This window comes from Martes martes (assembly GCF_963455335.1).
Source record: "Martes martes genome assembly, chromosome: 12".
NCBI lineage: Eukaryota > Metazoa > Chordata > Mammalia > Carnivora > Mustelidae > Martes > Martes martes.
Window position 1 is genome coordinate 63944304 of NC_137900.1, and position 23716 is coordinate 63968019.

Here is a 23716-nt window from a genome sequence, read left to right on the forward strand (position 1 = left end):
CTTTCCTACTTTTTGCCGATCTTTCTGGGACATGGTGGCACTTCATTATTATTTGACTTTGCAGCCCTTAGCCTTTGAGGTTCTTTGATCTATGAGTTTGTTGATCTGCTTTTCAACAGCCTCACTTTTAAGTTTTACTCTCCCTAACATAATTTCATGACGCTACTGAGATTTTCCATATCCTAAAAGTTGTTTAGGATCTCACTCCTTTCTTACCCTGTTGTCTTATCTCAGGCTAGTCCAGGGAGACCCTGTTTTTTTTCTGCATATGACTGAGGATGCTAAATGTTTTTCTGAAGTTTTCTTCTTTATTCTTCAATAGATCATTTTCAGAGGTGGACTCTTCCTCTGCTTCTTGTGGGTATGATGCACCTTTGATTATTTTTGCAATACTTTTTCAAAGGCTGAATGTCAGCTGTTTCCAGTGTACTCATTGTCAAAAGCAAGGCAGGTCTTTTCAGAGTTGGCTTATCAAATAACACAATGCATGGATTGCCTGTGACCCATTTTCTGTCTTTTTACATTATAATTGAATATTTTTCCCAGAAAAATATTTGAGCACAGTCTTTAGTGTCCAGAAGGCTCTCACTTTTTGCTGTTCTATGCTAATGAGTGACATCTTTGTCCTCAGTGCCTAATTTTCTGATGCTCTGAATCAACACAGTACATTACATTTCCATCACACATTGCTGCCAAGGTTTTTCTTTCTTGCCCATAAAATTTTACTTGTGAGGTTTCTGCCTCCCAGGATGCAATGCACTCCTAGTGTCCTCCTGTCTTCTTCCTATTCAGCTTTTCCTAGGAATGTATAGGTCTCTTTGAATTTGCAAAGAGAGATGAAAGTGAAGAGAAGAAAGCATCTTGGTTGCTTCAAAGGTCAGCAACTATGAGTAAAGGTGTAGCTATCCAATGTTCTGATTGCTAAAGCCCTGGGTCCCTAACTCCGATTGTGGGAGAGAGAGGGAGAAGTCTATTATTTTTCACAATGATTATTGTCTTATTAGGCAGTGTTCAGAGTGCCAGGAGGCAAAGTTTTGTAGGATTTTATCAATCTAGCTCCATCTATTTAAAATCATTGAAGCTGCCAAACATCTAGAATGTGAGTTGGTCTTAGAGCCGCTCGGTCCCTTGAGGTAAGAATCACTGTCCATTTTACAGCTGAAGAAACCATGGAAAAGAAAGGCAATGTAGTTGTGCAAGGTCAGTACAGGAGTGACAAAATTGGCCTTTTAACTTCATATCTTGTTCTCTTTCTTCATTCAGCTCTGAAGAGCCAGTCCCAGCTGAGATGGGGCAATGATCTGGGGACTTGTTCCTTCTTCTGAGACCCTGTAGCACAGCCGTGAGGCAGCTGATTCCAAGGCTTCCAGAATCTCTCACACACAGCACATTTCCATGGTGGGCATGGCTAGTCCTGGGGGATTCTGAGGGACTCACCTTAACCAGCAGATTGAAGTGGGGAGAGAGTTGTCAGCATCTCTCTCTGGGAGGGGATTTCCAGCCTGGCATGAAATATTTTGTGAGGTTTAGGGTCTGCATCTGGAAAGGCAAATCACTTTAACATTAAGCTGAGGCCACTATGAGGCCACTTTGGGGAGCAGGGGAAAATGGGCTTCATTAAGCCTGTCTCTATGACTGTGAGAACAAGGGCATCATTTCTTCTAGGTGTCTGTTTTCCTCACCTCTGAATATGATCATGGACGAAGGATTTCGAAGGTTCCTTGCAACCACACAATTCGGCTCTTCTCTCCAATGGTTGAGGAAAATGATGAAGAAGTCTGTTAGCTTTGTGTGGGTATGTGTTTCGTCGGCTCTGATTTATTCATATAATTGCCTTTGTGTCTCATTTCTCTTTGCAGATGTAAGCCCAGATGAAAAATGTAAACACACCTCCCAACTTCGGGATCTTTATTAAATTCCAAGCCACTGATGAATTCTTGCCTAAATGCAATTCATTCTTTCCCTGATTTGGGGCATCTGAGTTTAACTTTCCTGGGGAGCGATGGCATTTTTCAGGTGGGAAGTAGGACCAAGAGAGGCCCTCATTGCTAAATCCTAGGTGAGAGACCCGGGCCAGAGTGGGGCGGCGGGGGGGGGGGGGGGGGGTGGGTGGCGCGGGAATATGATGGAGCCCTGCTCTTTTCTCTGCTCCCTTTAATCTTTTTCCATGGGTTTGCTGACTGTTTCTGTAATTAAATGAGGGAAGTATTTGTCATCTCGGGTCCCTTTCAGCCGAGATGAATGGAATGCAACTTTCTCAGGAAGCTTCTGACAAAACCCTGTTTGTGGCCAGTGCCAGGACGTATACAAAGGCGCTGGGCTGGGGGCATTGGGAACTCGGGCCCGCTTCAGGTCCTCGCCAGGTCGCTGCTGCACCCGAGCCCTGGCGAGAAACTGTTTGGACACAGCGTGCCTCTCCACAGAGGCCCACGAGAGTAATGTGCTGTGGGGCGGCCGCAAAGCATTTCCCGAGTTAACGAGGGGAAAGGAATGCCTGGCCTTGGGGTGTTTTTGCAGCCCTATTCCCACAAAAGGCCCGCTGGGGCGTCATGCAGAGACTTGCTCTAAGGTTGGAAGGCTTTTCAGCCCGAGAGCCCGGGCTGGAGCCACTTGGAAAACGATCATTTCTCCTTCCTGTTGATGAGCTTAGGTCTGGAATCACTCAGAGGGGCAGAGCAGCTCGGCTTTCACTACCCACCTTGATGCCGTGTTCTTCTGGGAAGCTCGAAACAGTTTGTGAGGGAGGTAGAGGAAGCATCATTGTCTTTGTTTCTCACTGAATAACTGAGGCATAGGGAGGTGTGGGGACCTGCCTGAGACGGGAGCGGCTGGTAAGGGGCGGAGCTGGGATTTGAGCTCAGGTAGTCTGGCTCCTTTAAGTTATTGTGTGATGAGCACCTGCCATGGGCCAAACACAGCATGAAGGGCTCAGCGTTCACATTCTCATCTAATGAGTAAAACGACACTACGAGGTAGACCCTGCTCTGATCTGCACTTTTCAGATGAGAAGACTGAGGCTCAGAGAGGTTAAGTCACTTGCCCTTGGTCACACAGCCAGCAACAGGCAGAGCAGGGAGACTCCATGAGCCTTTGCTCATTCTGCAGACTGCTATACTTCTCATCTGTAATGAACAATGTCTAAAACAAGCTTACTTCTTTACTCTAACTTTGATCTTCACCAAAACCCACCATGTTGGTAGAGTAGACTTTATGACTCTCATTCTCCAAATAAGAAAACTGAAACTCAGAGAGGTTAAATGACTTGCTCAAAGTCACCCATTAGCAAGTAGCAAGGCTAGGGCTTGACCTTGGGACTTTCATTTTTGGCATGTAGCTCTCTCTCCAATATTCAAAGCTGTTTCTTGGGGAGGTACCCGGTAGAAGACAAGAAAGCAACCAGGGCAATTTAAAAGAAAGAAAGATTAAGAAGAAATAAAATCTGCTTAAAAGAAACAACAATAATACTGAATCACTGGCTTATTATGCTTTTGAATCCCTAGGATGGTCCAATTCAATTATATGAAACAGAACTCATATGTGTGTGTGTGGATATATATATACACATATATACATATATATGTATTTATAAAATTTTATCATTTAAGAGAAAATTCTTCCTATTTTTCTTTTTAAACTTTTAAAAGCTATATATATATAAAAGCTATGTCTAACTGTGTAAGTATATGAAATATCTATGTTTCGTTTAAGGAGTAGTAATGAAACCAATATCCAGCTGCCCATCACCCAGTTTAAGAAATAGCTTTTATTTACTTGTAAATATTAAATTGTAAACTAATTTACTTTTTTTGCTCTTTTAGATACAACCTTTTGTGATTTTTACTTCCTCCTTCCCTGCCTCAGCTTTTCTCTCATTATTTTATATAAAGGAGTTAGAAAACAAATATTACTTCCTCAAATCCTTTCTTTCCTTTTTATTTAAGTCAGAGATCAGAGTAAAATAGAGAGACATCGAAACCAAGACAGTGCTGAGAAAGCAGTATGTTCCATAAGGTAGGGACTCAGGGCCTCAGTGTGGACCGGCTGGGGCTGAATGCCAGCCCCACTGTTCACCATGCAGCCCCGGAACCCTCCTCTGCCTGTTGGGATCCGTCTCCTCTCTGTAATCCAGGGTGACTCACCCCACCCCACTCCCGTCTCAGGATCCGAGGAGAATGATGGCTAATGTCAGATCACAACTTCTAGACTTAGACATTACGAGGCTTCAGTGGTGTTTCTTACCCTTATGAAAGGCCTCTTAACTCAAAGCTTTTTCCTCTCAGTAATACCTCAACCCCAAGGAAGGCAGAGGGGAGAGGAGTACACCCATTTCACAGAGGAGATGCTTCAGTGAATGAATGGGTTTGCTCGCTGTGACGTGGCTGCCACCAAGCAGAGACACAATTCTAAATCAATCAGCCCTTCTAAATCCTAATCGAGTGAATTTTAAATGGCTTGTTAATTTAAAAAAATAATAATGATTATATTGCTTGTCTAATTGTGTACAATTAGGATGTATGTCTTTAATTTTCTCTTAAACTTCTGGTAAAATGTTCCATTTCCCCCCTCCTAGCTGTACAGGTGACAAATGTAGGAAATTAGCAAATTACATTAGAATCCTCTTTGGCTTCCTCAGCTCCTTTGCACTTTGCTTTCAGCTGATGTCTTTATGGGTAAGAAGTGCTCTCGTGTGATCACAGCTGTGAAGCCAACTGCCTTTTAATTACCACACTGCAAAAATCATGCCTTCTCATGTCAATTTAGCACCTCTAATTAGTGAATGGGTTGAGATCACATCTATAGGGGGAGAAAGGTGTGCTGGGGCCCACCTCGATGCTTGCAGTGAAAGAGGATGTAGCATTTCTATCTGTTGGATCTTCCCATTTCCTCATGGCCAGCTCCTACTCATCTGTCCAGGCCTGCTCATGGCCACCTCTTCCAGGGAGACTTCCCTGCTATCAGTTCTCCTAGCAGCTGTCACAGAAAAAGCATTCAACTATTTATTGATAAATGAATGTATGAGTGAATGCAAAGGGAGCAAACTTAGTATTTGGGGTCCCAGAGAGAAAAGTAGAATTGATATATGACTGTCTCAGGGAGCCTGATGTGGATCAACATACAGGAGAAATATTTAATAGTGAGATATTCAAGAAGGAATCAAAATCTTATAAAGTACTGAGTTCTCCATCACTGGAAGTATTCAAGGAGATGCTCAAGAATTACCTATCTATGAGGGTTGTGGAAGGGATTCTCAAATCAGCAGGGGGTTTGCACAAGTCAGTGTCTGCTGATGGCAAACCTAGTGGTTTTAGTTGAGCCCCAGATTAATATTTTTTTTTATTTTTAAAGATTTTATTTATTTATTCGACAGAGAGATCACAAGTAGGCAGAGAGGCAGGCAGAGGGAGAGGAGGAAACAGGCTCCCCGCCGAGCAGAGAGCCCGACGCGGGGCTCGATCCCAGGACCCCGGGATCATGACCCGAGCCGAAGGCAGAGGCTTTAACCCACTGAGCCACCCAGGCGCCCCCCAGATTAATATTTTATATCTCAATAGGTACATTTTCTTTTTTTATACTTTTATACCATCTTCTTAGAAAATGATACAGATTTTCCATTCATGGTATTTAAATAAAAGAATATGTGTATTTAAAGGAAAATACTAAATCAGTTAACAATACAAGTGGTAGACCCAAGGGTCTTGGAGGTCTGGGAAACACTGGATTGCAGGTTCATTAAGGAGTCCTATAAGAATATACAGTCCTCAGAAATAAAAATCTCCTACTCAAATCTCTGTTACTTTCCATTAAATTAAGTCATAATATGCATTTAAACAATATATCATGAGCTAGACTCTTATCTGGCACTGGAGAATAAGCACTATCAGAAGGGCCACAAAGTGGGTAGACGGACCTCTCCAATCAAATGAATTACATTCAAAAAAGAGAAATAACCGTACAAGTAGAAATGGCTTAAGAGGGTTGCCATAGTTAGCAATACTGGGGACATACTTGTGCTGAAAGACTATTCTTTATTTGCCTGAAATTTTTAAACTTAACTGGACACCTGGCTTCTATCATGACTCCTGAGTCACCATCCACACCAGGGATGGTAAATAGACTTAAGCCCATGTGACATCACGAGCACGTTGACAGTGGCAGCCAGAGAGGTGGGTTAAGTTGGTAAAGAGCATGAGGTCACACCTGCAATTAGCATGGGACGGGGAAGCAAGGGCACCGCCATCATTTGTGTATCTGCCATCCTGAACTTGTCCAATTCCTCATTTTAACCTGTAGGGGGACCAGAGAAGACAAGGGACTTGCCCAGGCTCCCAGCCCAAGTCCACAGCTGGGCTGGGCGAAACTCATCTGCTGCCCCGTGCCGCCTGCTCAGAATCAAATCAGAATGCCACCAACGCCGGGATTATGTAATTCCAGGCTCTCCTCGGCAAACATGACCACCCACATCACCGGCCAGAACGCACACAGCCCGTCGAAGCCGCCACCTGGTCCAATTTATCATCAGGACTCCATTTGAACGCCCCAGAATATCACAAAAGATGGGAAACCAAAGCCATTTACACGGAGAGAGTTCCATGGAAGGCGATATTGTGACGGAGAGCACGCAGGGGTCTGAACCACGGCACTCCTTACGTAACATCTCGGGGGCACACGCTAGGACAATTTCCCATTTGACTCTCGGTAGCACCCACAAGCAAGTATGCTTTCCTCTAAAGCAGACACGGCACGGGCTGTTCACTGCAATGATGGCACTGAGCCGAACCGGGGGCTGCCTCTCTACCTTTCTCCTGACCCCCTCCCCTTTCCGGGCCCGGGCTCCCCTTGCCCTTAAAATAAGGAGACAGCCCTGGGTGCCTTTTTATTTCAGCTCTACCCTTTCATGACTTTGCAATTCTGTGTTTGATTTACAGACCAAGGAGAAATTCGTTCTTTCCATGAGGGAACGAAAACTGTGGCACTTGGAGACTTGGTCAGGGAGGCGGTCTAATTGTTTTAGATCTCCATCTGGGTATCAGCCTTTTATTTTCTGCTCTTCTTAATCAAGTTCATTCATTAGTTTTTCTCATCAGTTCAGCAATTATTTATTTTCTAGAAAAACTACAGATGCATTCCCTTAACCCCCCATAATCCCCCCTTCTAGGAATTCATCCCCAATTCACACTGGCACACCTATGAAACAGTGTGGCTCAGGTTATTCCAACAGACTGGAAACAACCCAAATGTCCATTGATAGAGGACTGGCTGTCCCAACTGCAGTCCATGCACATCGACAAGTGCTATGTAGCTGTAAAAAAAAAAAAAAAGGAATGTCTTTATATAGTGACAAAACAGACAGCTCTGGGAAAATTAAGGGGAAAAAAAGCAAAGTGCAGGACAGCATATGCAGTAGGCTCCCTTTTGCATAAGATAGAGGAAGAGGAATAAAGACACACATTTATGTATATCTGGAATGAGAAACACTGAAGGGGTAATGAAAAATGGCTAAATACAGGAGAGGCACGGAACAGAACAGAGAGAAGCTGTATGGGGTCCAGAAATTCTCTACTTGTTACATCCTTTTTGACTGTGGAATCATCTAAAAGTTGTGTAGGTTTTAAAAATAAAATTGATCAACACAAAGAAAGAAAGCAATCCCTGAGAACTGAAAACAAAGGCACTTACAAATGTATCAATCACACTGAGAAAAATCTGTAAAGGGATTTCTGGATATATCTCCACTGTCCAACCAGGACAGAGATCTAGTCTCCTCCACCGCCTCCCCTCCCCACCACCACCTCCCACACTCACAGCTTTTTACTGTGAAGCTATTCAAACCTACAAAAAGGTTGAAAGAACAGTACAGTGAACACCATATCCCCTTCACCATTCAGTATTTTCCACATCTGCTTTCCTCTCTGTAAAAATACACATACACACACACACGTATACACACATGCACAGAGACGCACACACACACACACACACACACACGTTTTTGTTTCTGATGCATTCGAAATTATAAACTTTGACACTCCCATCAATCCAGAAGATTCTGGAAGATTCCCCTCGAGCGTGATTGCAGTGTCCTCACCACACTTATGAGAATGAAGAGCACTTCAGTACCATCCAATGGTCAGTCTACCCTGATTTCTTCAGTTTCCCCAAAATGCCCTTTTGGATGTTAAAAATCGGGATCTAATCAGCATCCATGCCTCCCATTTGGCTGCTATATTTTTATAACCTCTTTTCATCTAAGAACAGCCCCTGGCCTTTCCGTTGTTGTTTTTGTTGTTTTCCACAACATTAACTTTCCTGAAGAATCCGGGTCAGGTGGCTTATAAAATGCTCTAGATGGGTGTGATTATCTCCTTATAGTCATACTCAAGTTTAAACGTTTTTGTTTAAAACATGAAGAAATCTATTTTCTAGTTCAGTCCACCAAAAAAAAAAAAAAAATCCTAGAAGCAATGAACCCCAGTAGCAACAAGCAGAGTTAGACCCCACATCTTGGTCCCTAAATATAATTCCCCAGCAGAAAGAAAGGGGAAAGCTTGAAGAAATGGCTGGCTCCAAATTTAAGGCAGATAAATATATTAAGTGCCCAGAGGAATGGAGGAGAAGGTAGGAGGGCATGGAAGGGGGCAGGAGGGAACGAGAGTGTCAAAAAACAGAATGTTCTTCTGCAAAGAAGAATGCCAGCTTCAGTGAAGAAGGGAGGGAGCTGGGGGTCACCTGGGTGGCTCAGTCGGTTAAGTGTCTGCCTTCAGCTCAGGTCATGATCCCAGGGTCCAGGGATCGAGCCCCGAATGTGGCTCCCTGCTCAGCGGGAAGTCTGCTTCTCCCTCTCCCACCCCCCGTGCTTGTATTCCCTCTCTCACTGTCTCTCTCTCTCTGTCAACTAAATAAATAAAATATTTAATTAAAAAAAAAAAGAGGGAGGGAGTTCGGTCAGAAAATGGCCATCTTGCAGCCCCGATGTGACAGTGGCTTGGCCAGGACCATCAACTGAGCCTCAAACCATCTGGTAAAAGATGGTGGGGGACCACGACATCAGCCTCGAAATCTCACCCCACAGATTACTTAATAATTACTAAGGGGAGGAGGTATCTTTACAATAAATCTAGCAGATGCCACCTTAGCCAAAGGATTGAGTTTCCCATCACTGAGAAGGTTTCAAAGGTGGGCCTCCTGACTCAAAGCGGTGGGAAGAACATGGTATAAAAGAGGATTCTGGCCAGAACTGTTTATCCGGAATCTAGCTGTGAAGAAATGATCAAATCCAGATTTGGGATTTGGGAACATTTTCTAAAACAACCGGCTTGGGCCTTTTAGAAAGGTCAATGTCCCATAAGCCAAAAAAAGAAAAAAAAAAAAAGGTTGGAGATTAAAAGTAGTAGATTCAAGGAGACTAAGCACGTGATCGGACTTACACTGTATGCTACCTGACTGGTCCCCCCACCCCAAATACATGGCACTAAGGACATTCTGGGGACAACTGGGGGAATCTGAATATGGGCCACATAACAGTTTAGATTATTGCATCACTGTTCATTTTTTAGGTGTGATCATTATATTGTGGTGATACACGAGGATATAATTGTTCTTAGGAGACTTGTGCTGACATATTTAGTGGTGAAGTGTCATTATGTCTGCAAGCTACTGTCAAGGGCTTCAGCAAAAATATGAGTGTGGTGGGGGCAGGGTGGGGGAAAGAGAGGGTGCGGAAGACCAACAAGGTAAAACATAGACGATCGGTGTCCCTATGTAAAGGGTAGAGGATGTTCACTGCACTTTCTTTTAATTTTTGTAGGCTTCACTATTTTTCCAAAAGACTGGAAGAAAATTTGGAGGAAAGGTGGAAATATTAAGTAGAGCAGCAAAAACACTGCATTAAAAAATAATGTCTGTGACTGATTGGAATACAGCCCATTTAATATATTTTTAAAAGATCCATGAATTCATAATGCTACTTGCATAAAAGGGAAAGACTGAGAAAGAGAGAACCCAAAACCAAACAAAATGATTCCTGGAGGTTCTCCTAGATTCCAGGCCACATGCTGGGCTCTTGGGTTCCAACCGACAACAAGGGAGATGTGGTCCCACCTCCCTCCCCCCACAAGGTGCCCCTGATGGAGGGGACTGACATTACCAGGCAAGCTCTAGGCTGAACAGAAAACTGAACCTTCGATGAAAAGGTGGGGAGACAGGTGTTACAGATGTGTCCCCTCGAGGCCGTGATCTGGCTGGAGAGGCTTCCCAAGGAAGTGGTGATCAACCTGGGAATTGAGGAAAGATCCCTTTTTGCTAGTGAGGGCTGCTGGGGTGGGCCAGAACTGCTTGGCTGTGCTGAGGGTCCATGTCCCCAGGACTCCAGCCACAGGCCTAGAGTTTCAGAAGACACCCAGGATGAACAAGGGTGCCATTCCCAGGACACGCAAAGCCAACACTGCATCTTAGAAGTAACCAGGACAGTGTGTGGGAGCCCAGGGGAAATCCGGGAACACTGTGCTGGGTCCGCATCTGGGCAGAGTCTCGATAATCATCTAACCCAGGGTAGGTTGTCTCAGGTTGAGTGCTTCCCACTTTATAAGGCTCAATCTCTGCATCATGGAAATAATAAATTATTTAATTGTCTTGGTAAACAGAGCCAAAGCAAAAGTCTTTTGTATAATTCAACACTAAAGTAGGCCAGGCTCTATTTAAAAAAAAAAAAAAAAATGCCAACCCATTCATTATAAAACCACCCAGAGTAGAACTCCAAGTACTATATGCTTGAAATACTTAGCATAGTTATTGATTTTCACCAACAACCAGTCTTCTGGTTTTTTATTTCAAAGGAACCATTTGTTTTTTTATACACAACAAGTCACTGGATGAGGAATAGGTTTTAAAGTGGTGTGCGTGTGTGTGTGTGTGTGCGCGCGCACGCACGTGCATACATGTGATGAAGGATTTACAGGGAGAAAACAGGTCCGTATTGAGAGGCTCCAGCAGGAGGCTCCTTGCCAAGGTAGGCTAGGGAGGGACCTCAGGGACACAGAGGGAGCCTCCATGGTCTCCAAAGATCCCACTCCCACGGCCTGAGGTCTGTTCACTGTAAGAAGCAGGGCAAGTCTCTTTGATCTTTGCATCTCATTTTCCTCATTCTATCCTTTTTTAAAGATTTTATTTATTTACTCGAGAGAAAGAGAACTCGAGCTGAGGGGAGGGGCAGAGGGAGAGGGAGAAGCAGACTCTCCGCTGAGCCTGACATAGGGCTCGATCCCAGGACCCTGAGATCCCAGGCCCAACCCAGGAGCTGGTAGAGGAGGGAATCACATGCAAGGCACAAGAGGGGAGAAGAGAGGTTTAAGGCAGGTGCTGATGGCTTTAAGCTACAAGGCTTTGGGAATAATGACATGGTATCATCAGCTGACCTAATCCTCTCCCTTTATAGTAGGAGACCCATAGAGGGCAAAGGATGTGCAGAGGCCATACAGCTAGTCCCAGATTGCTGAACCCAGATTCCAGGGCTCCAGCTCTTCCTGGAAGGTAGATCAGAAGGCCACCGTGGTCCTTGAAGTGGAAGGAAGAGGAATGTAAACCACGGTACAGGGAACCCTGAGTGTCTTGTCTCATCCCATAACCAGCCCATGGTCTGTCATGCTATTGCCATGTCACAGATGAGGAGCTGAGACCACGAGACGCTAAGTGACCTGCCCAGGGTCGCCAACTAGTGCTAGAGCCTGGACATGAGCCACAGCCCATGTAACGCCAAGCCCAAGAGACTGTCCCTATTACAAGCTGACCAAGCACATTCGTGCCTCCTGGGCCTCTGGGCACAGCCTTATGGAATGCAATAAACATAGGGAATTCGATTCCATGCCATGACACAAACCCCATGCTTTCATCCCAGAGCCCCTGCCCAGCGGCCTCCGAGCCCCCCAGGGCCCACCTCATGCAAGCATCAGCACAATCCTAGGGGGAAAGCGGAACTGTTATGGAAGAGGACACTCAGGCTCCAGTGACAGGAAGTGGTTTGTCTCCCACCCAGCTGGGAGATGGCGGGGACAGGTGGGAAGCCAGGTTCCCTCACCCTGACCCAGTGCCCCTTCCACCACTCCTTACTGGGAGCCACAGGTCCCTTCAGTGTGCTCCTAGCCACTATGGGGTTGAGGGCCTTGCTGACTGCAGGCACATCCAAAGGTGGCAAAACACTGACTACACCTGCTTCCTCCGCATCCCCCAACCCTGCAACATTCTACAAGTAGATTTGGGGGCTCGGTTGTAGGTACCTCCCTTATGTCCCCTCCAGAGTCTCAATACCTACCCTCAGACCCTTCCACCTCAGCTGACACACCTGCCGTCAAAGACTCCAGGCGCCTTCAATCAGCAAGAATCATCTAGAATCTTGTCAAAATTCAGATCCAGGGGTGGGGCCTGGGAGTGGGCCCTTCTGACACGCTCCCAGGTGCTGCTGCTGGTCCAGGACCCTGTGGCTTTAGGGCATCTCTAGGCCAGCATTTCCCCCAGTCCCCTGATGATCAGAACTGTCCAAGGCACTTGTTAAAAATCAGCTTCTCGGGGCACCTGGGTGGCTCAGATGGTTAGGCAGCTGCCTTCGGCTCAGATCACGATCCCAGGGTTCTGGGATCAAGCCCCACATCAGGCTCTCTGCACAGCAGTGAGTCTGCGTCTCCCTCTCCCTCTATAATCTCTCTCACTTTCACTCTCTCTCAAATAAATAAATAAAATCTTCAAAAAAAAAAATCAGCTTCTCAGGCGTCCTCCCTAGGATGTGATCAGTGGACCTGGGAACCTGATTCTTAATCAATAAGCCCGTGCCCTGTCCCCACTCGCCCCCTCCTCCCATGAGTCCTCCCACCAGGTATGCGTGGGCAACTGCAGAATCCACCCACCTCGTCTGGTGCCCCAAGCCCCCAGCACGCCCACCAGGGGTGGTCCAATCTCCACACCGGGGTGTGGCTTGGCCCCCCGGCAGGGCCTCTCACCCACTGTGTGTCAGAGTCACCAGAAGCTGACATGCCCGAGGCCCAGGCTCCTAGAAGTAGGACAGAGCCCGGCCAGGCTGACCAACTCGGCCCCGTGTGCCTGAGACCCCCCTGTTCCATGTTTCTTGTCCACGTTGCCTCTATCCTCTCGCCCTCCGAGCTTGCTGTCATTTTACACATCTGTCCTCCTGGAGGGAGTTACTTGCCTGGTTCCCTCTCCAGGTCCGCCCAGTCTCAACTTGTAAATCCCGACTCAACTGCACGTAATCTGCGGTCGTGCTGCTGACTAGCAGCATGAGCTGTACCGTAAGTAGCGTGTGTGATTTATTTATCTAGAATGAATTATTTACATCCCACATATTTCCAGAAAGGGGTTGAGGCAGAGAAAGACACATCAGCAATGCGGCCGTTGGGCTTACACGCTGGGAACCGATATTACTTTAGAGACCATGGTCTTGAATTAAAAATGGGGGTCAGAACCTTGAATTGAATCTTTTGCCAGATGGACAGGAAGGATATGGGTTGGGCTGTTGGCAGGGACAGACCGGGAACCGCCATACGCTTGCCATGCCCTTTGCCTCTGCGTCTGTGAAAACTCAACCCGGAAAGAGCAGCCACGGCTCTTCCGGCTGCCTTGGGCTTACTCTGCCTCTCTTGCAGGCTCTCTGTTTTAATTTCACTCTTCCGAACCACCTTCATGGTCTGTGATAGCTCGTTTCATCCACGTGACTTTGAATCTGGAGGCAAATGGAGACATTAATCTTCAAGGAATTCCCTGGCTGGGCCCTGGCGGGCACCTCAGACAACAAAAACACTAGTCCCAGTAATAGTAACCTTAGTCCACCGGGGGCGTACAGTCTGCAGAGTGCTTCCCCCCTACTCTAGGACCCTGTCTTGTCCAACGCTCTCCAAATAGCCCCCAGAAGAAGGGCAGACCTCGCCCATTTCACAGATGAGCTCGGCGATGCTCCAGGAGCCTGCCGATTTGCCCAAGCCGGGTCTGGCAAGGAGAGACACAGGAGGGATGGTGACCCAGAGCATCGGGCTTGACAACTCTGTTCTAGCTGTTGCCCCGAACTGCCTCTCCAGAACGTCCACCCAGGGCGGCAGCGTTGGGCAGTGGGAGGGACACCGGTCTGCGAGAGCCCAGAAGAGTGTAAGGCATCGATCACGCTGTTTGAGTGAGGGAATGAATAAGGCCCACCCGTAATCCCTGCCTGGCCCACGGTGCATGCCCTTAATATCCCTTCTCCCTCTCTCGCACCCCCTCTTTCTCTTTCTTATGAATCCAGAAGGTGGAAGCATTTCATAGATTATTAATGCGCTAAATGGCCCCTCTGGAGACCAGCGCCAAGAAATGGCTCCAGCCCGGCCTGGATTCTTGGCCTCTGCTGTCTTTCTTAGAGAGCAGCCGCAGGAGTTTCCAGCTGTGCTCAATCGCACCGCATCTCCTGAATGGTCTCTGTCAGGTCCGTGGTCTGGCCACCCAGCCACCCCTGGGTGTGGCTGCCTCTGTGCATGGGCTGGGCAGGAGCAGGATTCTGGCAGGGTGGGTTTTCACCCCCGCAGGGGTTGAGAAGTGGGTGCTGTGTGCAGCCCGAGTGTCTTGCTAAAGAACCCCCCATCCTGCCCAGGATGCCTTGGTTTCAGGGTCTCTGATGCCAAAGCAAACCACCTTGGTTGTTGATGCAAAATGGGGTGATTTTACAACTCTGAGAGCTGTAATCGGAGATCGGAGATCGGCTTCTGGCGGAAAAGTCCCTTTCAGTGCAAGAGCCACTGCTGCTCCGTAGTCCATAGAAGTGCTTTCACTTAAAGGGGAAAGCCTTCTGTGATTCTCACAATGGCAGGAAACACAAGAGGTTGGTCCCACTTTACATCAGAGAAAAGCAAGGCTGAGAGAGAGAAAATCAGACCAGATTTTGGTGGAGATGGCAGAGAACTGGAGGGTGAGCCATGGGACCCAGGTTTGCTGTTACTCTGAGAACCTGGGCAAGGTCCTCTCCACGTTGGGCCTCGGTTTCCCAGTCTCTATAATGGGAACACTGGATCCAATGCTTGCCAAGACCCTACCAGCTCTGCCTTCTATGAATCTATCTCAAATTCCACAACCCACAGCTAAGTTAAAAAAAAAAAAAGCCCCCCAAAACCCCCAAAAAACCACAACCCTTCGACTTCTCAGGCAACCTACAGCTTTAATACGGTAATCACTTGAGACTATCAAGCCAGACGACAAAATTCCGGTTCCTGTGATGCAAATGGCATCGACCAGCAGTTTAGAGCTATGCCAGAATTCAGTAAATAGCAAAGGGCTTGATTGGGGGGGTTTTACTGATTTGGTTTTTTAAATGTCAAAACCAAGCATGATTTAGATTTTGCAGAAAATCAAGTCCTAAATGTTCAGGGCCATAGTTGCCAACACTTCAACAAACACAGAGTCAACATTCCCCTGTCTGTGTGACCTCCTTCCCTCCACTCCTCGGCAGGAGTGTCTCCACATCTCCACGGATCCAGCCCCATCTCGCAGGCCAAAACACTCCTCCCCCTGGTCCTGGAGGGAGCACCGAGACACAGGATGGGCTGCCAAGGGGAGGCTGGGACAGTGCCAGGAGACGCGCATCTACAATTTAATATTTGCTGCGTGCCTTTTAAAGGACAGGCTCCGTGGGATACAGTTCTCGACGAAGTAGTGTTTGCGTTTTCCTGCCGTTTTCCTGCAAGCAGCCCTTTATCCCTTCAGGAATCTGCCTTTATTTTCATCAGCAAGACTATTTCTGTCTGCCAGCTGAAGCAGCTATCACCTAGCTCCCAAAGAAGGAGGGAGTTTTGCACTGGTCTCTGAGGATGTCAGCCCCCTCTCGCTGCCTCTCTTGTACCTTCCCTGGGCTCTGCCAGTATCTCTGGTTTAAGCTGCCCTTCCTCCATTCCTGCCCTCCACGACCCTACCCTCAACTCGGCCCCAAAGTCTCCCGCTTTTTCCCCAGGCCCCATGCTCGCAAAAGGACAGACTAGGCTGGGGGGAGGTCAGCAGAACTGCTCGAGGAAAGTGCAAGGTACGGTCAAAAGCCAAACCCCCTTTAGAATGCCGAAGACAGGATTCTGAGGGGTTCTGGAAAAAAGTCAAAGAACAACATGGGGTCCACAGAGAGGAGATATGGGGTGAGACGCAGCCGGAGGCCGTTTAGGGTCTCCCTCTGCTTTCCTTTACCAAGGGACTGCAGGTGGAGAAACACTCCAGGTCCCTTCCGGTCTGGTGGGCTCTGATGATCTGCCCTCCTCGTTCGAGACGGGAGTGAGGCCTAGAAGGCAGGCATCCAGGTCTCTGTCAGCAAGTACTCCCCAGCACCCCTCAGCACGGGAGCCAGGCCAGCGCCAAGCCCGGGGCGCAGGGCTGAATAAGACAAGACCCTGGCCTCAGGCAGCGTCAGGCCAGGCCGGGCCCAGGCACAGGGCCACACACCATGGCAGGGGGGTGTGGGTGGGATGGCACAGCACAAGGAATGGGGGACTTCACAGGATAAAGGGCAGAAAACTGCACCAGAAGGAAGGATCACAGTCTTTCCTGCCAGGTGGAGACATCCCTGTCTGGGCCCGGGGACACGAGGGAGCAGGAGGAAGGAAGGGAGCAGGGCGGGGTGACCGAGCACCCTCTGACCACACCTGGGACTGTGAGCTTCATCCTGGCAGCTCTATTTGCCCTGCTGTCTCCTCCATGCCCCAAAGGGGCTGCATAGCCCGAAGTTCTGGAGCCCGGGAGCACTTCTGAGAGCCCCTGGAGCCCCAGGCCTTCGAGTCCCAGTGTCTGGGAGGGGAATGTGCATCAGAGATCACCTGGCCTCTCCAAGAACTAATTGCATCTAAGTCTTCAGGGCTGTGGGCACTGAAATGGCAGCCGGGGTGACGAGTAGGTCTATGCCCTTAAGACCTTTGCTGAGTCCCTCAGCCTAGACCCAACGAGTGGAGCCCGGGAATGTGTATTAGCAAAGTCCCATCCCCAGCCCCCAGAAGTGACCCTTATGACATAGTTTGAGAGCCTGCAACCTGGTCTATGATTACTCTCTATATTAGATCTCCCCAGCAGCAGGCCTGGATGAGACTGGAATGTTCGGGCAACTTCGGGTAACAGGGAAACCCCTACATCACAGCCAGGCTGCTGGCGCCACGCTGGACGCCTCCAGCGATAAGGACTTGCTTGCAGAAAGTGGAGGCTCCGCTCCTCACTAACCAGCCATTGCTCCCGCATCTCCCACCGATGTCACCAAGAACCAGCGACATCTCTCACAGAGCCACGAGGCTCTGGAGGAGCAGACTCTGGCGTGTCCTCCAATCTGAACATGCCATCTCCCACGGCCAGACCCTGCCCCTCCCCAGATGCCTGCCAGCCTGTGCCCTAATAGGTCCCTGCCAGGGAGGTCCAGCTCTGAGCTCCCCCGAGGGGCAGCGTCTGACCAGCCTGGGGAGGGACAGAGCCTGCACATAACAGCCTGGACTCTTAAGTTGGTCCTCGCACCTAGCTGGAGGAGCCAACGCTCCCAGTGGCCGAGTGACTCACATCGTGACTTAAACAATATTAGGCTCTCGACACAGCAACCAGGAATCAAGAAGCCCGGCAAAAGGCAAAAGTTAAATTTAACCGATTTTGGCACCAGGCTGAATTTTCACCCCTCCGTCGCGCGAATCCCTATTTTTGTGGCACGAGGAAACAGAAACAAGTGATTACACATTCCAGGCTGTCTCTGTCCAGCAAGCATTGTTCCCCCAAAGGGCAGTCAGAGCTCCTTTTCAATTACACAAATTACATGCATTTTCCCATTTGCGGAACTCTGTTTGGGAGCCCAGTTTTGAATAAGTTAAGGGATTCATTGAATCCCTTGAGTGACTGGAGGCCCACTCCTCCAGCCCCTGCACCATCTCCACAAGCCAGCTCAGCCTCTCAGAGGTGGGGAGGGGGCCTGGAGGTCCCCAGAGTCTGCCTTCCTGGAACGTAGAGGGAGGCAGAAGCTCCAAGGCTCCTTCCTATCAAGAGCCTGGTCTTTGCGGCTCCACTTCCCTCGGCTGGCTCCGCAGGCTGGGGGACGTCTACTCTCCGGGGCTCAGCCTCATTCTGCCTCTGAGGTCCCCAGAGCTCTCCAAACTGCCAGGCACCATCCAGTTCCCTGCCCCTTGGCACCCCCATCGGTGTGCAGTGGGAGCCCTCGACCTTATGCAGTCTGAGAATGGATCTCTAGGGTGTGTGTGTGTGGGGGGGGCACTGTAGCAATGCAGAGTGAGCCTGTGGCAGTGGGGACCAGGAATCTGCATTCCCTCCCGCGACCTCCACCTCCCCAGGATCACGTCCACGTGGGAGGAAAGTGTTGCCGTGGAGGGTTTCAGGCTCCACAGCCTGTCCCCTGCATTTAGCTCAGTTCAGCACTCAGTGAGGACCTGCTGGGTGCCAGGCCCTGTGCTAGGCACTGGGAACTGGGGTATGAAGAAAATGGGGGCCCCTGGCCCCCCGAGAAGCTTGTATTCTAGTAGGGAACACCTAAAAATAGAATAAACCGTTTCCCATGAAATGTAATTCCTTTAATGACAAAATATCGTATGCAACAGAAGTGACGTAGAACCACGTTTCCCGAATTTCTCTTCATCATCACTCCCCTGAAAAGTCCTTGTAGACATGTTTTCCTAACGCTGCACCACTCATGAAATTTTAATGCCGCAGATATTATAGATCTACTTATGGGGGTGCCTGGGTGGCTCAGTGGGTTACAGCCTCTGCCTTCAGCTTGGGCCATGATCCCAGGGTCCTGGGATTGAGCCCCGCATCGGGTTCTGGGCTCATCGGGAAGCCTGCTTCCTCCTCTCTGCCTGCCTCTCTGCCTACTTGTGATCTCTGTCTGTCAAATAAATAAACAAAATATTTAAAAAAAAAGATCTACTTATGTACTGTATATATCTCTGTGCTTTGTACATAAAAAAGAGTAGGCTGTTTTGCCCCCTCCCCACAAGAACCAACTCACGCTAGCTTGCAGGAGACAGCCTTCGTAGAGCAGGCTTTATTGAGGAAGGAGCCACTAATTTACCCTGGGGCTATGGGAGGCACAGAAGGAAAGGGATCAGGGAAGGTATCCCAGAGGAAGAGGTAATTACCCAGGGTATTGGAGGCTGAGCAGAAGTTCCTTAAAACAGAGAAGGGACTTGGCATGAAACCTCCTTTGCTGGGCAACTTGTGCTCCTACCTTCTTCCCAGAATCCCTCCTTCCTGTGGTAGTCAGCCTTCAATATGGGCCCCAGTGATTTTCACCTCCCACTGCAGCTTGTTTAGTCCTCTCCCACGATAAACAAGAGCTAATTTGTATGACCAAGAGCATACGGCATAAACAACAATGTGCAACTTCTGAAGCAAGGTCCTAAAAGAATTTTCCACCCTGCCTTGGTCTCTAGATGGGTAGCTTTGGGGGAAACCAGCTACCATGCCATGAGGACACTCTAGCGGCCTTATGGAGAGACCTGCAGGAGAGACACCGACGTGACCCTCCTGTGAGGGAGCCGCCTAGGGGGCACTGATCCTCTAGTCCCAGACAAACCCTCAGACGATGCTACAGCCCAGTCTCTGAATCTTCCAGCTAGATCCCAAACGTCACGGAGCAGACGTAAGCCATCCTCTGGGTCTGAAATTTCTGACCCAAGGAAATAATGCAGTAATGATTACTGTTGTTTAAAGCCATTAAAACTGGGCATGAGTCATTACACAGTGATAACTAACACAGTCCCGTCTTCGTAACTCAGTCTCCTGTCTTGTCAGCTTCTCAAAGCTGGAGGCCTTCCTTACTCATGCTGAGGTCAGTTGGCTCTGGCTGGCAAGCCAGGAGTTTCTAACATTGTACTCGTTCCGGCAGCTCCTCAGAGAATTCTGAGGGGTAAACCGTTCCAAGTGAGAGTATGGAAAGGCCCAGAAGCTCCCTGGCTTCCTCTCTGGGCGGGGACCCTCCAGGGAATTTGGCCTGCCATGTCTGAGCAAAATGTCCATCTGCATGCAGGTCTTTCCAGCCTCCGTCCCTTCCTTCCTCCCTCCATCTCTCTGATCATTCAACAGACATATAGTGATGTCTGTGGAGTGTTAAGCACCAGGAAAAACGGGAGGAACTCAGGCCCAGGTTCCATTCTCACAGAGCTCACAGCCCAGCTTACATGCCCCCACATGTGCAAAGCCCTAAGAGAGGGACAGACCAAGGGCACGATGGGTGGGCTATGCATGTGTTCTGCTAGGAGTAAATGCAGGGAAGTGAGAAAAAGAATTTCTTGAGGGGCTACCTTAGAGATTATAGTAAGGAAAAGCTGCTTGGAAAAGGCAGCTTTTAAGCTGAGTCTCCAAGGATGGGTGACACTCTGGGCATGAGGAGAATGGGGCATCTCAGGTGGGGGATGAGGGGCAGGGAACAATGTGGCTGGAAAGACCCAGAATGCTGAGGAGTTGAGGTATTCAACTCAGGAAGCAGAAGGAGGCAGGTACAAGAAGGAACACTTAGTGCTTAGGATGGGCCAGGCCCAGCTCTAACCACAATCTCATCCCTGAATCCATACAGCGGTCCTATGAGATCAGTCCTCTCCCGCCCCAGATTCTACAGGTGAGGGGCTAAGGTTCAGAGGAGCAGTGCAAAGCCCGGCTGCACATGGAGTGGAGCGTGTTCCTCAGTATTCAGGAAAGGAAGCTCAAACACAGAGAAAGTGACCCAGCCAAGGTCTCCCAGCTGTTTGCAGGCTCGAGGTTCGAGGCTCGAAGCCAGGGGAGTGGTGCTGGGTCCCAGGCACGTGTTTAGGTTTGCATCGCAGCACGCCAAGCTGCTCTCCTGGCCTCCTCTCCTGTTGCATCCACCCACACTCAGCGTGGCCCACTCGGGCCACCACGAGTGACTCCCTGCTCCCCAGGCCCACATGCTCCCCCACCTCCTGCTTCAGAGTGCCCCGTTTCCTCTGCTGGCAACGCTCCCCTCCATAGCTCCAGCTGTCCAGCATCCTCTCCTCCTTCCCAGCCAGCTCCACATCGCTCCTCTGGGAAGGCTTCCTTGCCCGTGGGCTGAGTGGGCGGCCCTCCCCAGGACCTCAGCCCTTCTTCCTCATTCCTCAGTCACGGGTAGCTCTGGCCTCCCTCTGGGCGGTGAGATGGGGGCTCTACCTCCAGCTCCTCATGCAAGCAGGGCCAGAGTCCCTGAGCTCCTCAGTCATCAGGAATGCAGGGAAACCAGATCCCACTGTGGTCAGGCTTCGCTGGCCTCCTCATTCTCACCCCCGCTCCCCACTGACCCGTTCTCCGCTCCCTGAAGGAGCCAAGTTCTTCCCCAGCACAGGCCATCTGCTTGGACCATTCCAGCCACCCAACCCGCTCTTTCTCATGCTACAGGTCTCAGCTCAAATGTCACCTCTGCCAAGAGGCACTCCCTGACTGCCTTGGGACGGTCACCACTAGTCCCATCACTCTGCTTGTTTCCGTCCTGGTTGTTTCCTACCACAGGCTCAGTTCGAGACTCCCTGAGTTTAAATCCTTGCTCTGTTACCTGTGTGCTGAGGGTCCTTGTGCCAGTCACTAGGCTTCTGCATGCCCAGGTTTTCTGATTTATAAAATGAGGGTGATAATACTGGCCACAGCACAGAGCAGGTGTAAGGATTGAATCAATGCAAAGAAGTGCTCAGAACAGCATCCAGTATGTTCTAAGTCTGGCACTCATACAACACCAGTGTCGGCTCTTAGTAGGGTGACCTGTTCACTTGCTCGCTGCCTGCCTCCCTCCTAGCACATAGGCTCTGAGCAGGTAGACGCCCGCCCTGTCCTGTCAACACCGTGTCCCCAGAGTCTACCAAAACCCTAGGTGCAGAATAAGCTGCCCATTCTCTCCGCTGGATGACCGGATGGCCAAAGCAAAGACATAAACACACGGTGTGGGTCACCCCTCATCTTTCCACGCCCTTCTTCTCCTGTTCCAAACAACACCTGACACTAGTGAGTTTTGCCTCCATCAGCCCATGCCCTCCCTGGCTGGCTGGTGTAGGACCTTAGCCAGTGTAAAGAGTGCACCCTGGCCAGGAGCCCCGGCAAAGCCTTGTGTGCAGTGGGGGGAGGGGGGGTGTCTTGATGCACGAGGCCATGTCAGTGGGCAGGGGGGCTCGGCAGCAAGTAGAGAAAGGCCCATCTGATCAGGGAACAGTGAGAGCAGGGCTCAGAGGCCCGAAGGTGTGAGATGCCTTTGGGGCAAGGGCAGGCGGTCAGGAGGGGCTGAGGCATGGACAGAGTGGCAGGGACAAGAGAGGACACTGGGCAGGCAGACCGGCTGGACATTGGTGACAGAGTCAGGCTAGGATGTCATTGAAAGATTCCAAACACGCAGTGGGGGTGTTGGGGCTACCCCATGGAGACCCGCCGTGTGGGCCTTGCCAGCACCAGCCCGGGGGAGGGGGTCAGGCCAGGAGGTGGGGCGGCGGGGGACTGGGCAATCAATCCTCCAGAGAAGAGTCAGGGAGGCCTGATCCGGGCAACTTAGGAGCTATGTTGTACCAGGAGCCATTCCTGCAAAAGACTGGTGGCTGAAGACAGTCCCCCAACCAAAGGCGACCTGGACCTTACCTGCACCAGATTCCAGCCTTGGAGGGACTCCGCAATGATGGACGTAACAGATGGACAGACTCCTCCAAACACCATCAAGTGGTTCGGCCCATATTTTATTGCATCGTAGAAGGCTTTCAACCCTTTCGCATTATCACACTGGAGAGCAAGAGACAGAAAGAGGAACCCAAATTAGAAACAGCTTTCCCCAGGGACAGGGGCCCAACGGTGGATTCACACAAACAAATTTCCTCATGGGAAACCGGCTGGGTTTCAGCTCCCCCCTTGGGAGGCCTCTCTCGAAGCCAGCCCTGGGCCCAGGCTACAAGCTCAGTGAGTGTGATGTTGGTACCCCCTATCCCAGCTCTCTTCCCGCTGAGCACCCTCCCAATCCAGGACCTCTGGCTCTGTGGCTATCTCCCTGCTCTGCACACTGAGGAAAGGGCCCCCAAATGTCTCCCTCTGGGGTCTCCACCTTTCTGCAGTCATTTACATGTTACAAGGGCACAAATCCACACCCATTAGAATGTCTAGCATCAAAAAAGCACAAAATGTAAGTGTTGGCGAGGAAGCCGAGACACGCAGAAAAATGGGGATGCTGGTGCTTTGCTGGGGGGAACGTACAATGTAGCATTGCAGGGCCCCAAAACCTTAAACAGGATTACTGTACGAGCCGGCATTCCGCTGCTGGGTAGACAGCCCAAAGATCCGGGAGCCAAAGAACCGGAAGCAGGGACTCCAAGATGTATCTGCACACCCACGTTCACAGCAACGCGATTCACAATCGCCGAAAGGGGAAAACAACCCAAATATCCTTCAAGAGATGAAGGGATAAACGAAATGCGGCATAGACACACAACGGAGTATTTTTCAGCCTTAAAAAGGAAGGAGACTCTAACGCGTGCTACAACACAGAGGAACCTTGATGACATTATGCTAAGTGAAATAAGCCAGATGCAAAAGGACAGCTATTGTAGGATTCCACTTAGATGAGGTCTCTAGAGGAGTCAAATTCATAAAGACAGAAAGCAGAAAGGTGGCTGCTGGGGGCTGGGGGAGAAGGGCATGGGGAATCAGTGTTTAACGGGGAGGATGGGAACATTCTGGAGATGGATGGCAGTGATGGTCGCACAGCCTCATGAATGTACCT

The 23716-nt window shown here is 49.5% G+C and overlaps 1 protein-coding gene across 1 annotated transcript in view; it reads right to left on the reverse strand.

Moving 5' to 3' along the window:
* GABBR2 (gamma-aminobutyric acid type B receptor subunit 2) overlaps window positions 1–23716 on the reverse strand; it is a gene marked incomplete at its 5' end in the record, with an annotated part of 339283 nt that overhangs the window by 209363 nt on the left and 106204 nt on the right. Inside the window, one exon of the mRNA XM_080820587.1 lies at window positions 22588–22725. Within this exon, the coding sequence (XP_080676713.1) occupies window positions 22588–22725 (138 nt within the window). The remainder of the gene's footprint in view (window positions 1–22587; window positions 22726–23716) is intronic.